At 46.5% G+C, this 14,038-nt stretch overlaps 1 protein-coding gene across 2 annotated transcripts in view; it reads left to right on the top strand.

Annotated features, from left to right (window-relative positions):
- The first annotated feature begins 5,372 nt into the window (after nt 1-5,372).
- OGFR (opioid growth factor receptor) overlaps nt 5,373-14,038 on the top strand; it is a 30,322-nt gene continuing 21,656 nt past the window's right edge. For both annotated transcript variants that reach the window (XR_009557960.1, XM_035123926.2), the window contains exons 1-4: nt 5,373-5,723; nt 8,644-8,691; nt 12,137-12,199; nt 12,568-12,649. Coding sequence is in view for 1 of the 2 variants with exons in the window: in XM_035123926.2 (XP_034979817.1) it covers nt 5,439-5,723; nt 8,644-8,691; nt 12,137-12,199; nt 12,568-12,649 (478 nt within the window). In the remaining variant the exon portion in view is untranslated. The remainder of the gene's footprint in view (nt 5,724-8,643; nt 8,692-12,136; nt 12,200-12,567; nt 12,650-14,038) is intronic.

The raw sequence follows: 14,038 nt of genomic DNA on the forward strand, positions 1-14,038 counted from the left end.
GAATCAATCTTCCCTGTATCCCAGCTTCTTAACTAAGATTAAACACAAACACGTTAACTAAGATTCTTCAGGTGAAGAAATAAAACTGTAGGTTTTTCCATCTCATCTGTGAGAATTAGGTCTATGATGAACTTTAGCGTCAGGTTGTTCTGTAATTATAATGAAGGCCATGGTACACAGAGATGCTATCATGTGCTTTTGAATTGCACATGGAGTGTAAAGTTGTAGACTTGCAGCAAATCAGCCTGCCAGGCCTCTCAGCCTCTAGAGACATGGGACAGACACCGCAACAAGGAGATGGCTTGTCCACGCCCAAGCAAACATTAATACATTCTTTATACACAAGGTAGCATACGTCACTTGGGCCAGGACATCCCATCACCAGATGAGGGCATAGGTGCAAACGCCCTAATCTTACAGACAGTTCCACTTTCTGGGCTCAGAGCCCAGCACCCCAAGCCCACAGATAAGGATAGCATCAAAGCCAGCTAATTAGCTTATATCAAAGCAAGTGAATATAAACATATATGACCTCATTGTTACAGCAACTACCAATTAATTGTGGGGTTATCTTGACTTCCATCCAGGATAGGGTTTGCAGGAAGGGTTTCTGAAACAGTTCACCTTTGCTTCAATGCAAGGGCTTCCTCCATTCACACCAATGGGAGAATGGAGCAGCTAAAACGGGGTGCACATGGTGAGCTGTCCTCTTGTATGAACAGCAGCGCATATATATAGAGGCTCTTATTTCAGGAGCATTGCCTAGAAAGGGCTTAAGTATTCAACAGTGTGGAATTTTAATACAGTACCCTGAATTGCTAACTCCCTACTTCTCAGGCTTTCCACATGTCATGTCCTGCAAGAGCTCAAGTACCCATTCTCCATTCTAGAATGAGTCCACAAGTAATGCTAGGTTCTGGAAAATGAACACATTTTAACTATTTTTATAATATATAGTACATTCAGATCATAGAAGGTTTTAAGCACAAAGTGCCTAGATTCTACCAAAACAGTGACAACATCATTTTTATCTCTTCTGGAGCCTTAGTTGGGGAAAGGCCAACACCGAAGATTGCTAGACCATAGTGAAGTTGACAAAGTTCTTTTAATATAATTTGACTAACTGTGGAAGCCTAGATAGAGCAACTCAATAATTTAAGCCGGTCCCTTAAGATGCCTGTGAATTTATTTTTATAACCTATATGAGCCTTTCAAATTGTCAAGTAAATTTTATTGGTTCAGCTTTTTCCTCTTCTCCAGTGTGCACGTACCGTAGTGTAAATTCCTGTTAGAAGCAAAGATCTGACACAGATATTTCTGTCGATTCGAGAGAAAGCTGACTTCCTTTTCGAGTTTTTTGATGAAAAGAAAGTTTGGGAACCTTCTGTCTTTGATGAAGCTGTAGCAGCAGTGAGTGCAACATCTTAAAACAACGCAGCTTGGCCTCTGATTTACCTATTGATTTTGTTACAATTCTAGCAGCATAGATAACATCAGCACAGCCACCTGGAGGGTGGCTTGTGTATATAATGTATACTTCAGCACTATTTTTACTTGTTTATTAATATACCCTATTTAGCTAAACTATCCTAAATATCTTCGCAGAAGCTTACGGAAAGCTTGGCTTATCGTTCAATATCCCAAAAAACCAAAGTGCTGCACCAACAAGCACAAAACAACCCCTCTGTTGCATCACAAATCCAACTCAGTGGTGTAATGTTGGGAAATGTCAATCACTTTTCCTACCTGGGCAGTTATCTTTCTACAAGGGCCGACATTGATGCAGAAATCCAGCATCACCTGAGCTCTGCAAGTGCAGCATTCTCACGATTGAAGTGTAGAGTGTTTGAGGCCTGGGATATTTGCAGGGATACCAAAATGCTTGTTTACAAAGCTGTTGCACTACCAACTTTACTGTACGCTTGTGAAACATGGTCCACTTATAAATGCCATCTCCAATTCCTTGAAAGCTTCCATCAACAGTGTCTCCGAAAATTTTTGCACATCACTTGGGAAGACAGGCAAACTAATGCCGGTGTAACTGAAGGAAGCAAAGATCACCAATGTCAAAGCAGTGATTCGTCAACATCAACTTCGTTGGACTGGTCATGTGCAGATTGCTGATTATCATCTTCCAAAGCAACTACTCTATTCCCAACTTAAGATACCGGTGGACAACAAAAGAGGTTTAAAGGCTCTCTCAAGGCAAATCTTTAAAAATGTGGTATAAGCACTGATACCTGGGAAACACTGGCCTGCGAGCGTTCCAATTGAAGCACAAACTCACAGCGAAAAGGAGAAACAAGCTAAGAGGAAGGCACATTTGGCAAACTCTTGTCATGTTCAACTCCTGCCTCCCCACTGTGGAAGGATGTCAAGATACAGAATTGGCCTCCACAGTCACTTACGGACTCACAGTTAAGACCATGTTCATGGAAGACAATCTTAGTTGGCTACAAGTGATCGCCAAAAAAGAAAGAAAGAAAGAAAGATGATGTGGGGTCTTCACGTAGCTTATTTTAAAGGAACATGATTCAGGCTAAAGCTAAAGAGGTCCATATCTGGTCAGTGGTTGGATGGGAGGTAATAATAATAATAATAATAATAATAATAATAATAATAATAATAATAATAATAATATAATGCCATCTTCAACCAGGCCTATATATATATAGTGTGAGAGAGAGTTTTTTATACTGTAATTTTATGTTGTGAACTGCCCTAAAATCTAAAGATGAATTTAATAAAATCATCATCATCTAGGATGGAACAAAGAATATTATCACAACTACCGTGTTTCTCATATTATAAGTCATGTCTTATATTAATTTTTTCCTGAAAAAAACACAGCATGGCTTATTTTCAAGGGATGTCTTAATTAAAAAATAAGTACCGGTACCGGTATCTGTACAGACCACAGACCTGCTCCCACCGGGTCTTCGCGCGCGGCAGGCAGAGGCTGCAGCCGGGTCCTGGGGCTGCGCGCGCGGCAGGCAGAGGCTGCAGCCGGGTCCCGGGTGTTCGCGCGCAAAGGCTACAGCCGGGTTCTGGGGCTGCACGCGCTGCGCGCTGAGGCTGCAGCCAGGTCTCGGGGGTTAACGCGGCAGCAGCAACCCTTCTTTGCCACAGACCTTCTTCCACCACCCGGTACGGCTTATTTTCGAGGTATGCCTTATATTTTTCCACCTCAGGAAAATCCTGCCATGCCTTATTTTGTAGGGATGCCTTAAAATATGAGAAACAGGGTATTTGTTTCCCTGGTTTATCCTCTGATTCTGTAAGATAAATTGGTCAAAAGCATTTGTCTGGTTTAAGGTAATCCAGTGAGCTTCATAAGCAAGTGAGAAATTCAAGTTCTTGCTAAACCTTGGACAGATCCTGGCAGTCATGGTGCAGGCATGACCTGTATTGTCTGTTCACAGGGAAATACTTTGGTTTTCATAGTATGGTGAGGCAGTAGATATAATCCTCCCTCCCACACAAAGAGATACTAGGAACTATGAGTCATCAGTTCAACTAACTGGCAAGGAAGATTCAGGGGCGGCAAAGGGAGGTATCTCTAAGCTTTAAATTTAAAAAATTTAGGAAAGCCGAAATCTTTTTATACACACCACAGTCTCTGAGTGGTAAGAGACTTCAAGGGTTCCAGCGCTTCAGTAGGGGTTGGTCCCCTTGAAATGAACGTCACTGGAGATGGTGATGTGTTTAGGGTACAGGGGTACCTCGGGTTAAGAACTTAATTTGTTCCAGAGGTCTGTTCTTAACCTGAAACGGTTCTTAACGTGAGGTACCACTTTAGCTAATGGGGCCTCCCACTGCCGCACTATTTCTGTTCTCATCCTGAAGCAAAGTTCTTTAACCCGAGTTACTATTTCTGCGTTAGTGGAGTCTAACCTGAAGCGCCTGTAACCCGAGGTACCACTGTATACGGTTTTATTTGCCCATATATGCAACTTGAGCATGAGGCGGCAGGTCTCAACATTTACACTTCAAAAAGATCTTCCTTCCCCATGAGGATTCTTGGGGAGAAGAGGTTTCCCCATAAAGTCACAGCTTTGGTTTTAGCACACAGGGCAAGTCTAGCTGCTGTGTCAGCCCAGCTCCAGAACAGGCCTAGACAAAAGCTAGCTCCTGGCCTATTCTTACTCATCTAGCAAAGTGAGATGGGAAAAGGCACATGCTCTCCTCCTGAAAGCATCACTAGCTAGCTAGTTTCTATGGCAACACATCGGGGGTTGCCATACTGTATTCCCAAAAGTGGGTGGGAGGGTTTTTTTGCGCCCTAGTTGCAATACATCCAGGTTTTCCCAGACATTTTGGCCGGACGCCATTTTGACAGTCCAATTACCGGACATGTCTGGGGAAAACCCAGATGTATGGCAGCCCTTAACACATCTGTTTTTGACCAACATGCATGCAAACTACTACTACAAAAAAAGGAAGAAACCAACTTTGCCATTTCAGCAGTCCCTTCTACTACAAACTGCCATCTTACAAAGGCAAAATCACAGGCTTGGTTGGGGGCCCCAGGCATCATCCAAACCAACCCACCAATCCTATAACAATACAGTGGCCTACCTCACAACATTCCCTAGGATGCCACCCTCTCAGCCTTACCATACCTATCCATATTCTTCCTACTGTCTTGGGGGGGGGGGGAGTGTCTGTTTGTGATGGTTTTCCTGGGATGTTTGGGGCCAAAGAGCCGCTTTACTGCTGAAATGTGGGGTGTTTTGCTTTTTCAACCATTATCACCCACCCCTTTTGACTTCATTGTATGGCACTTTGAACACCACAATCTCCAGATAAAATATTAATTTATTTAATTCATATGCTGAGCTTTATCCAAAGATCTGAGTGGCGTACAACATCAAAAACATAAATTTACATAGCATCGTGGTAGTAATAATCACATGAAAAAAGAGATTATTTAACATTTTGAATCCCACTCTTCGTTAAAGAAATAACAATCCCAGATAGGCTATGGATAAATAACAAAAAACATCGGTTTAGATTATATTATATCCTTAGTATTGTGGCTTGAGGCTGCAAATCCGGTGTGTGTACAGTATTGGGAAGGGAAAGCCGCGCTGAACAGAGCGAAACTCCCGACGCCATCCGTACGCATTGAATATACGTGACGTGAGGCAAGGTCGCCCCCCGCCGCCCCGTTTCCCTGTAGACGGGCGCCGTCATTGATAAAAGTCTCGAGTCTGCGCCCGCGTTCCATCGGGTCCCCAACGTTCGGAAGGAGAGCTCGTCGGCCAATGAGAGAGCAGCTCGGGGTGGGGCCACCCGCGGCCGCCCCCGCCTCCTCCCCCTCCTCCCACGTGCCTTTCGCTTTGCATCGCCGCCGCCGCCGCCTCCTCGCCCTCGCATCCGCTTTTCTTTCGGTTTCCTTTCTTGCGCGCGTCCGAGGCCGGTCTTCTCCGGCGAGGATGGCGGAGTGGCGGTGGGGGACGGAGGAGGAAGACCAAGCAGGCGAGGAGGAGGAAGAGGAGGAGGAAGGATTCTGGGAGTACGATTCCACCTGGGAAGAGGAGGAAGAAGAGGAGGAGGGAGAAGAAGGAGAAGAAGAAGGTGGAAGGCAGCTGGAGGGAGATGTGGGGAGGAATGACTCGGGGGCGGCTCCAGCAACAGCAGCCGATGACAAAGGCGCAGGAATTCAAGAGAACCCCCAGCCCAACAGCAGCCCGGGCTGGAGGTCGTCCTTCGGTAGCCAGGTGAGGGTCTTTGCCTGTGGGTTGGGGGGGGGGGAATGTAAGGTGGCCTTTGATCCCTTCCGGGTCTCCGCAGAGGAGGAGGCAAGGGCGCGCGGGGGGGTGTCGTGTGTGAGCGCGCTTTAAAAAATAAATCCATTTACTGGAGAGGTTGCAGCGCACGATTTCTTTCCCAACGTGGTGTTTTTTGGTTTTAGAAGGGGCTCGTTTGCCGCTGTTAGCGTAGGGAGGGGCGGCGTGATCGGAAGGGAGATAACTGTTACGGTTCTTCTTACGTAACTCGACCTCTCCCTCCGGTGAAAACAAGAAAACAAAAACAAAAAGCCCTCTTAAAAAACGTCTCCACGATCAGAAATATTTGAGAAGGTGTCGGCAGGGCAGGTGGGACGCTGCTCCCGTCTTCCTCGGCCTCAAAGGGTTGGGCGCACGTCTTGTTGCAGATCAGTGCATTTGCAAAGGGGTCTCTTGTCCAGCGTTTCCCAAAGCTGCGGGGATGCAGGAAGTGGGGCGATGGCTAGATACTGTTATTAAGCGCTTATAGTGGTGGTGGGGAGGGGGGGTGCAAAGGTGTTTTTAACTGTCCTGTTCTTTCCTCCTAATTGCAGGAACACACCGGTCTAATTTGTTACATTAATGTTTAATTCTGTATTGTGTTTTTAATGTTCGATTGGGTGGCTGGGAAAACCCAGCCAGATGGGTGAGGTATAAATATATTATTATTATTATTATTATTACAACATTAATATAGCACACATCCAGCCAAATTCTTGGGGGCATTCACAATAAGGTACGGAATAATGATGTACAGTATAATAAAAAAATAATGATGATGATGTGCATTTCACAATAAAACTCTTAAAACCAAAGTTACATTACATAGCAGAAAACACAGCCCAAACCCTAAACCCAGCAGATGAAACAATTAAGAACATGGAAGAAAAATAAATCTACTAGGCGATAGTTGCATAGTTATGAAACTTTTTAAAAACAAGTCTTCTTATTTTATGCATTTCCACATGTCACTTTAAAGCTTAACCATAGTTAAAAATGAGCTGTGGTTTAATGCAAATGGCCAGCTTTTTGTTGCACGCTGCGCAAAACTTTGCTCCTGCTGTCACAACATTGGCGAGGGAGCAAGCCAATTTTATTACGTGTGAACCAGCACTCATGGTTTGTTTGGAGAGAAAGAAACCATGCGCACTGGGTTACATATGTAAAGTTCGGCCAGCTTCTGGTTTGTTCCCTCCCCAGCGCAACAGGAGCAGGGGAGGAACAAATGAAATCACACTGCTCATTCACATTAAAAGCTTCCCTAAACAGGGGTGCCTTCAGATGTCTTCTAAAAGTCAGATAGTTGTTTATTTCCTTGACATCTGGTGGGAGGGCATTCCACAGGTCGGGCGCCACCACCGAGAAGGCCCTCTGCCTGGTTTCCCTGTAACCTCACTTCTTGCAGCGAGGGAACCGCCAGACGGCCCTTGGAGCTGGACCTCAGTCTCTGGGCAGAACGATGGGGGTGGAGACACTCCTTCAGGTATATCTTGCATCTCCCACAACAGAAATAGAAACTAATATTTGGATTTGGTTTTGCTGTGCAACCTGCGAGAAATGAAACTGAAATATAATAGTGCCTGTACTGTATAAGGCCCTATCATATTTCAGTTTCTAAGTTTGCACTGATTCTTAGGAAGCAACCTGAGAAGGTCAAGATTGCTGGTGCAGATGCCAAATTTAATACCAGTCTGCTTTTGGAATTTGTCTGCTTTTTGGCTGATTCACCCAGATCAGCTGAGTAGGAGGGACACCTCCCAGCTCTGTATCTGTGTTGCTTGTTGCTGCTGTCAAAATTAGTGGGGTGGGTCAGACACAAAAATTGATTGGGAAGCCACATCCGGTTCTCAAACTGGGGGTTAAACACCCCCATTACATAATAGAATTACATAATAGAAAGTATTAATAAGCGAACATGAATTAAAGGGGGGGGAGGGGTAAGCCATTCCAGGTATGGAATTAATTGACTGCTTTTTTGTGAAGTTCAAAACTTTCTTTGGTCCAGGGTGGGATGTTCTGGGTAAATAATAATACAATAATTTGTTATTTATACCCCGCCTATCCGGCTGGGTTTCCCCAGCCACTCTGGGCGGCTCCCAACAGAATATAAAAAAATACGGTAGAGCATCAAAAACTTCCCTAAACAGGGCTGCCTTCAGGTGTCCTCTAAAAGTCAGAAAATTGTTTATTTCCTTGACATCTGAAGGGAGGGCGTTCCACAGGGCGGGCACCACAACCAGTAAGGCCCTCTGCCTGGTTCACTGTAACCTCACTCCTCGTAGGAACCACCATAAGGCCCGCGGAGCTGGACCTCAGTGTCCAGGCTGAACAGTGGGGGTGGAGATGCTCCTTCAGGTATACTGGGCCGAGGCACTTCTTGGCCAGAAAAGCAAATTTTCTATTTTTGGCCAGTTACCAGAACTATTGAATGCAATGCTTGAAAAATAGGCTCCCGTGAAGCCATTTGTTTAAATGCAGCTGTCAGCAAGCAACAAAGAAATATTATTTCTGAGTCATTCCACACACCAATCTTCTTCAACCTGGTGCGTTTCAGATGTTTTGGACTACAACTCCCAGCAACCAGGGCTGATTTGAGTTGTAGTCCCCAAATCTGGTAGGATTCCAGGTTGGAAAAGACTGCCACAAACTATTCACTGATTCTTGTTCAGTGGTCATAGGAGTTGCGCCACTGATATTCTTGACCTTGCAATTCTATGACCACTTAATATTCCCAGAAATAAAGAAGAACCACGATGAACCAAATGAAGAGGATTTTTTTGTCGGGTGTTGGTGAAATGTGTTAGTTCTGACTGTTGATACCAATGTCCTAAATGTTTCTAAAACTTTTAAATGTCCTGTTTTCTTTCTGCAGGAGTGGCAAAGGCCAAACCTTGGCTCCATGAGCTTTAGAAAATGCAAGGTAGGTGTTTTCTTTTTTAAGTTTTGTGCCTTTTAAAGAATTGGACTGTATGTCTTCATCCGTGTTCTCCTGTGGCCTTTGGCCCGATGCAAGTGAGCGAGATTGGTGGTCTTGCTGTTTTCATGCCTTCCTGAGCTGAAGGACCAGCTTTGAGCTGCAAAGAATCTAAACTATAAACGCTGAAGTAGCTTGTTAGTCCCAGTAGCTACCAATTAAGTTTCTGGGCTCAATTGGAAGTGTTGGTTTTGATCTATAAAGCCTTACGAGGCTGAAGACCCCAGTCTCCCCGCTGGTTGCCCCACCTCTCCAGTCCCATTTTCGTTCCAGGCATCACTTTAAGACCCATTTAATTTTTGCAAGACCGTTGTTCACCACCCTCTATGGGCTCTTTACAAGGAAGGGCAGGATACAAGACATCAAATAGCATAGTTGCTTTGCAGACTTATGTACTGTAGAGGGGAAGAGGTGCAAAACCTGCACTTATCCCTTTAATAAGGAGGCACCATGGACTTGCTCCTGCAGCGTATGTTCGTGTGGATGTTACCGCCCTTCCCATTATTGGGGTGCCTCTACTCACCACGTTAGTCCAGTGTGAGGGTTGGGGAGCCTCAGCACTGAGCAGCAAATGTCTCTCTGGCCCTTGGAACTGTCCCCAGGCCATACCTGTCACTGGCCCTGCATCCCACCTGTCACAGGAGCGCTGGCGGCTACTCTAGAGTAACGACTCTCCGACACGCTGCCTTTTCATGCTTTTATTATGTGCAGACTATTTACAGTGCAGAAGCTGTACAACGTACATGTTCTCAGTCTGGGTCAGTACCCCGGAATGGTGATTCCCGCGTCTTTTTCCAACAAAGTAGTCTGGGAATCCCCAATCTCCGCCCCCGTTTCTTCTTGCGCAGCTCCGGAACTGGAGGGAGGGGTCTCCTAGCCGTGTTTTCCTTCCTCCCCTTTTCCCTCTCCCTTCCTTCCTCTCCCGGGCGGAGCAGGGGCTCTGTGACCCTGTCAGAGCCCTGCCCTCTACTTCCTGCTTCCCCGTTAGACTCATCCCCTTCCCCGCTCCCGCTTGTGCTCGGGGAAGAACTGGTTGTCAAGATGGGAGGGGGTAGTCTATAGCTCCTGTCCCTCACACCACCCTATATGTTTTTGCCTGGCTGGAACTTGTCCTCCTTGAACTCTACTAATGCCTCATGGGGGAGGGTGTGTGTGTGTGTGTGTGTGCACGCGCACTTGCGCATAAAAACTAACCTGCTGCCCAAGGGTCAAATTTACATTTCCTGTTCCACTCACTTGGACTTGGAAAAGACCCTTGGGTTCATCTAGTCCAGGGTCTAGATCAGTGTTTCCCAACTTTGTGCCTCCAGCTGTTTTCGGACTACAATTCCCATCATTCCTGACCACTGGTCTTGCTAGCTAGGGATGATGGGAGTTGTAGTCCCAAAACATCTGGAGGCACAAGGTTGGGAAACACTGGTTTAGATGACCCTTTGGGATTCTTTCACAAACCTGGGTCTCCACCTGTTTTTGGACTACAATTCCCAGCATCCCTGACCACTGGTCCTGCTAGCTAGGGGCAAACCCTGATCTAGTCGAACTTCCTACAATGCAGGAATAGGCAGCTGTCCCGTACGGGGATTGAACCTGCAACCTTGGCTTTATCAGCACCACACTCTATCCAACTGAGCTGTGGCCCTCAGAAGGTTGTGCAGAAGAGAATGTGGCCCTCGGCCAAGGAGCACTCTCAGGGCATGTCTTCCCGTAAAAATATCACTTGAGAGCATGACGGGAGTGAACCAGTAAACCATTTGACATGCAGTGATTGAGCTACCCTGACTGAGGTTTCACTATTCATGGAACCAGACTGCTTGTTCTGTGATGTGGGATACTAAAAATAAAGCCTTTGGCACGGTGGAAGTCTGCTTACAAACTGCGCCGAGAGTCGATACGCAGAGGCAAGGTTGGCAGTTGAGCAGGAAGGCCGAGGCTCACAGACTGACCACTCAAGTTCTTTTCTAGCAAAGCAGCCGTGGGTTCAGTAAAGGCATGGCAAGTTGGTGCCAGCTAGCTATAACCCCCATGTCGAAGCACGCCAATGACATTCTTTCCCCATAACATCCACATCACTAGGGCTGCGCACTGGATTCAGCCACACCCTGAACCAGATCAGGCCTATACAGAGGGAGTCGGGCGAGTCAGGATCAGACAGCCATGGGTTGCTGTGGGTCAGGTTGGAGGGACCAGAGCAATTCGTGGCTGTTGGGGAGCAGACCATGAAAGCCCAGCGAAAAATCCAAGGGCCAGACCCAACTTCCTGCCTGCCTTGCACTTGCCTTCCTGCTTGATGACCCCCTGCCTTGGATCACCGCTTCTGCTCAACAGCTGTTGATAATAATAATAATAATAATAATAATAATAATAATAATAATAATAATTCTTCTGCCCGGACACTGAGGTCCAGCACCGAGGGCCTTCTGGTGGTTCCCTCGTTGCGAGAAGCCAAGTTGCAGGGAACTAGGCAGAGGGCCTTCTCGGTGGTGGCGCCTGCCCTGTGGAACGCCCTCCCAACAGATGTCAAAGAGGAAAACAACTACCAGACTTTTAGAAGACATCTGAAGGCAGCCCTGTTCAGGGAGGCTTTTAATGTTTAATAGATTACTGTGTTTTATTTTTCTGTTGGAAGCCGCCCAGAGTGGCTGGGGAAACCCAGCCAGATGGGCGGGGTATAAATAAAAAAATATTATTATTATTATTGTTGTTGTTATTGTTATTGTTATTGTTATTTATACCCCACCCATCTGGCTTGGTTTTCCCAGCCACTCTGTTGAGGCGAGCGATGAATTCTGTGGGGCTCTGCAAACAGCTTTCATTTGGGGGCACCCCTTCCCAACCAAGATTGAACACCCTGCTCAGCGCAACTTACTTGGGGCCGTATCTGGGGCAGGGTGGTAGTTCCCAAAGCAGGGTGGATGTGTGGGGTTGTGCAGAACCCCATAAAAGTCACCCCTGTGCCTTCACTGAGCATAAGCCTGCTGATTTAAAGGTCCTGCAGATTTAGGATTGTCAATAGTATGAGAGATTATGTGGCGAGCTGGCATAGTCCGCTAAACATGAGCACTGCATCTAAAATAGATTTTCATAGAATTCTGGAGTGTCAAGGGACCCTGAGGATCATCTAGTCCAACCCCCTGCAACGCAGGAATATTCAGCTGCCCCATACAGGGATTGAACCTGCACCCTTGGCGTTTTCAGCACCACGCTGTAACTGAGCTGAGCTATCCAGGCTTCACTGGAATTTTGCTCCCTTGGATCTAAGTAACTCTGCGCTTTGCATTGTCGATATGGAAGGACTATATCAGCTTTTGGGGTGGTCTGGAGGGTTTTTTATAGTGATAATTCAGCTTCACAGTCCCTCCCTAAACTCTCGTCGTCGTCCCCCCTCTCTTAGAACGCAGCTGGTCGCAACTGGATGGCAGCAAAAGATATGCAGAAATACAGGCAACATTATCCGGTAAGAGTGTGTTGATCATCGTTCATAATAAGAGACTGCTAGCTGGCTGTGTCATTCATTTATTGTATGCCGCCGATCTTGTCTATAAGCCCCCAATGATCCACGTAACTAAGATCTGAATGGCGCTTAATTTATGAATGAAACTTCCCTGTCAGGGGTAGCCAACTGGGTGCTCTCCAGATGTTGGACTCCCCAGTCAGCATCAGCCCCAGTCAGGCTCATGGCCAGGAGTGATGGGAGCCTCTCTCCAGCAAATAAATCATTGGTTCCAAAAAAAAAAAGGCTCTTTCCGACGTCCTGGGGTAGCTCAGTGATAGATCACCCACATCCTCCACTGATATTCCCTCCTTCCTTCTTTCCTTCCTCAGGGTTTGGAAGAAACTGAAATGAGAGAGGAGAAAATGTGGAATTTGAGGTTTTACAAAAACGAGATGAGTTTTCAGCCTAATGGTATGGCTTTTTATATTATTCTCTCTTTTCCCAAAGGCAAATGTTAGCTCTGACAAGGTTGCTTTCCCCCCACTGGCCCTTGACAGGGGAATGAATTGTATTTGGTTTTACAACGCTGTTTATTTATGCCTGTTCCCTCCCTGCAGAAATTATTGAAGGCCTGTATATATGTCCTACAGCTGTTCCCCCTGGAAGGCAAAATTAAATCTGTAAAAGGGAACCCATTGTATTCTGCTGTTGCAAGGAGCAGGTTTCATTCTCTCTTTTTTCCGGGGCAAAAGGCCTCTGTCTCTCCCGCAAGTGTTTATGAATTCTTCCTCACAATACACCAGATAGGTCAGCCGTGCAGTAATTCCTACAGCCCCTGAGTGGTGGTGATTGCCTGCAAAATCCAATGGCTTGGAACACTGGAAATTGCATTATATCAAGTCAGGCCATTGGCGCATCTAACCGAGTATTGCCTACACGGACTGGCAGCAGCTCTCCAGGGTTGTAAGCGGGGGATGCCAGTACTCTCAGCCTGGATAGCTCAGTTGGTTAGAGCGTGGTGCTGATAACGCCAAGGTTGCAAGTTCAATCCTCATATGGGACATATTCCTGCATTGCAGGGGGTTGGACTAGATGATCCTCAGGGTCCCTTCCAACTCTATGGTTCTCTTTTCCTGAAGCCTCCATCACCTGGCATTCAGAAGCACATGACCACCAACTGTGGAAAGTACAGCACAGCCATCATGGCTGATAGCCAATTGGTAGTTCTGTCCTCTATAATTTTATCTAATCCTCTTTTCACGACACCCAAGTCAGTGGCAATTGCTGCCTCTTGTAGCAGCGAATCCCATAGTTCATGCACTGTGTGAAGAACCATTTTTTGCCCATTCTGAATCTTCCTCCCTCCAGTGTCAAAGGGACTAGGGTGGCGCTGTGGTCTAAACCACTGAGCCTCTTGGGCTTGCCGATCAGAAGGTTGGTGGTTCGAATCCCTGCAACAAAGTAAGCTCCCATTGCTCTGTCCCAGCTCCTGCCAAACTAGCAGTTTGAAAGCATGCCAGTGTAAGTAGATAAATAGGTACCACTGCGGCAGGAAGGTAAACGGCGTTTCCGTGCGCTCTGGTTTCCGTCACGGTGTTCTGTTGCACCAGAAGCGGTTTAGTCCTGCTGGCCACAAGGCCCCAAAAGTTGTATGTGGACAAATGCCGGCTCCCTCGGCCTGAAAGTGAGATGAGCACCGCAACCCCATTTGACTGGACGCCTTTGACTGGACTTAACTGTCCAGGGGTCCTTTACCTTTACCTTTTTACCCGGGCATTTGGTGGCTGCAGAATACTGTTCCTGGCATCCCCAAGAGTGCTGGTTATTACGTAACCGCAACTGACTTTAGATGTCTTTAAT

This window comes from Zootoca vivipara, chromosome 7 (assembly GCF_963506605.1).
Source record: "Zootoca vivipara chromosome 7, rZooViv1.1, whole genome shotgun sequence".
Classification (NCBI taxonomy): domain Eukaryota; kingdom Metazoa; phylum Chordata; class Lepidosauria; order Squamata; family Lacertidae; genus Zootoca; species Zootoca vivipara.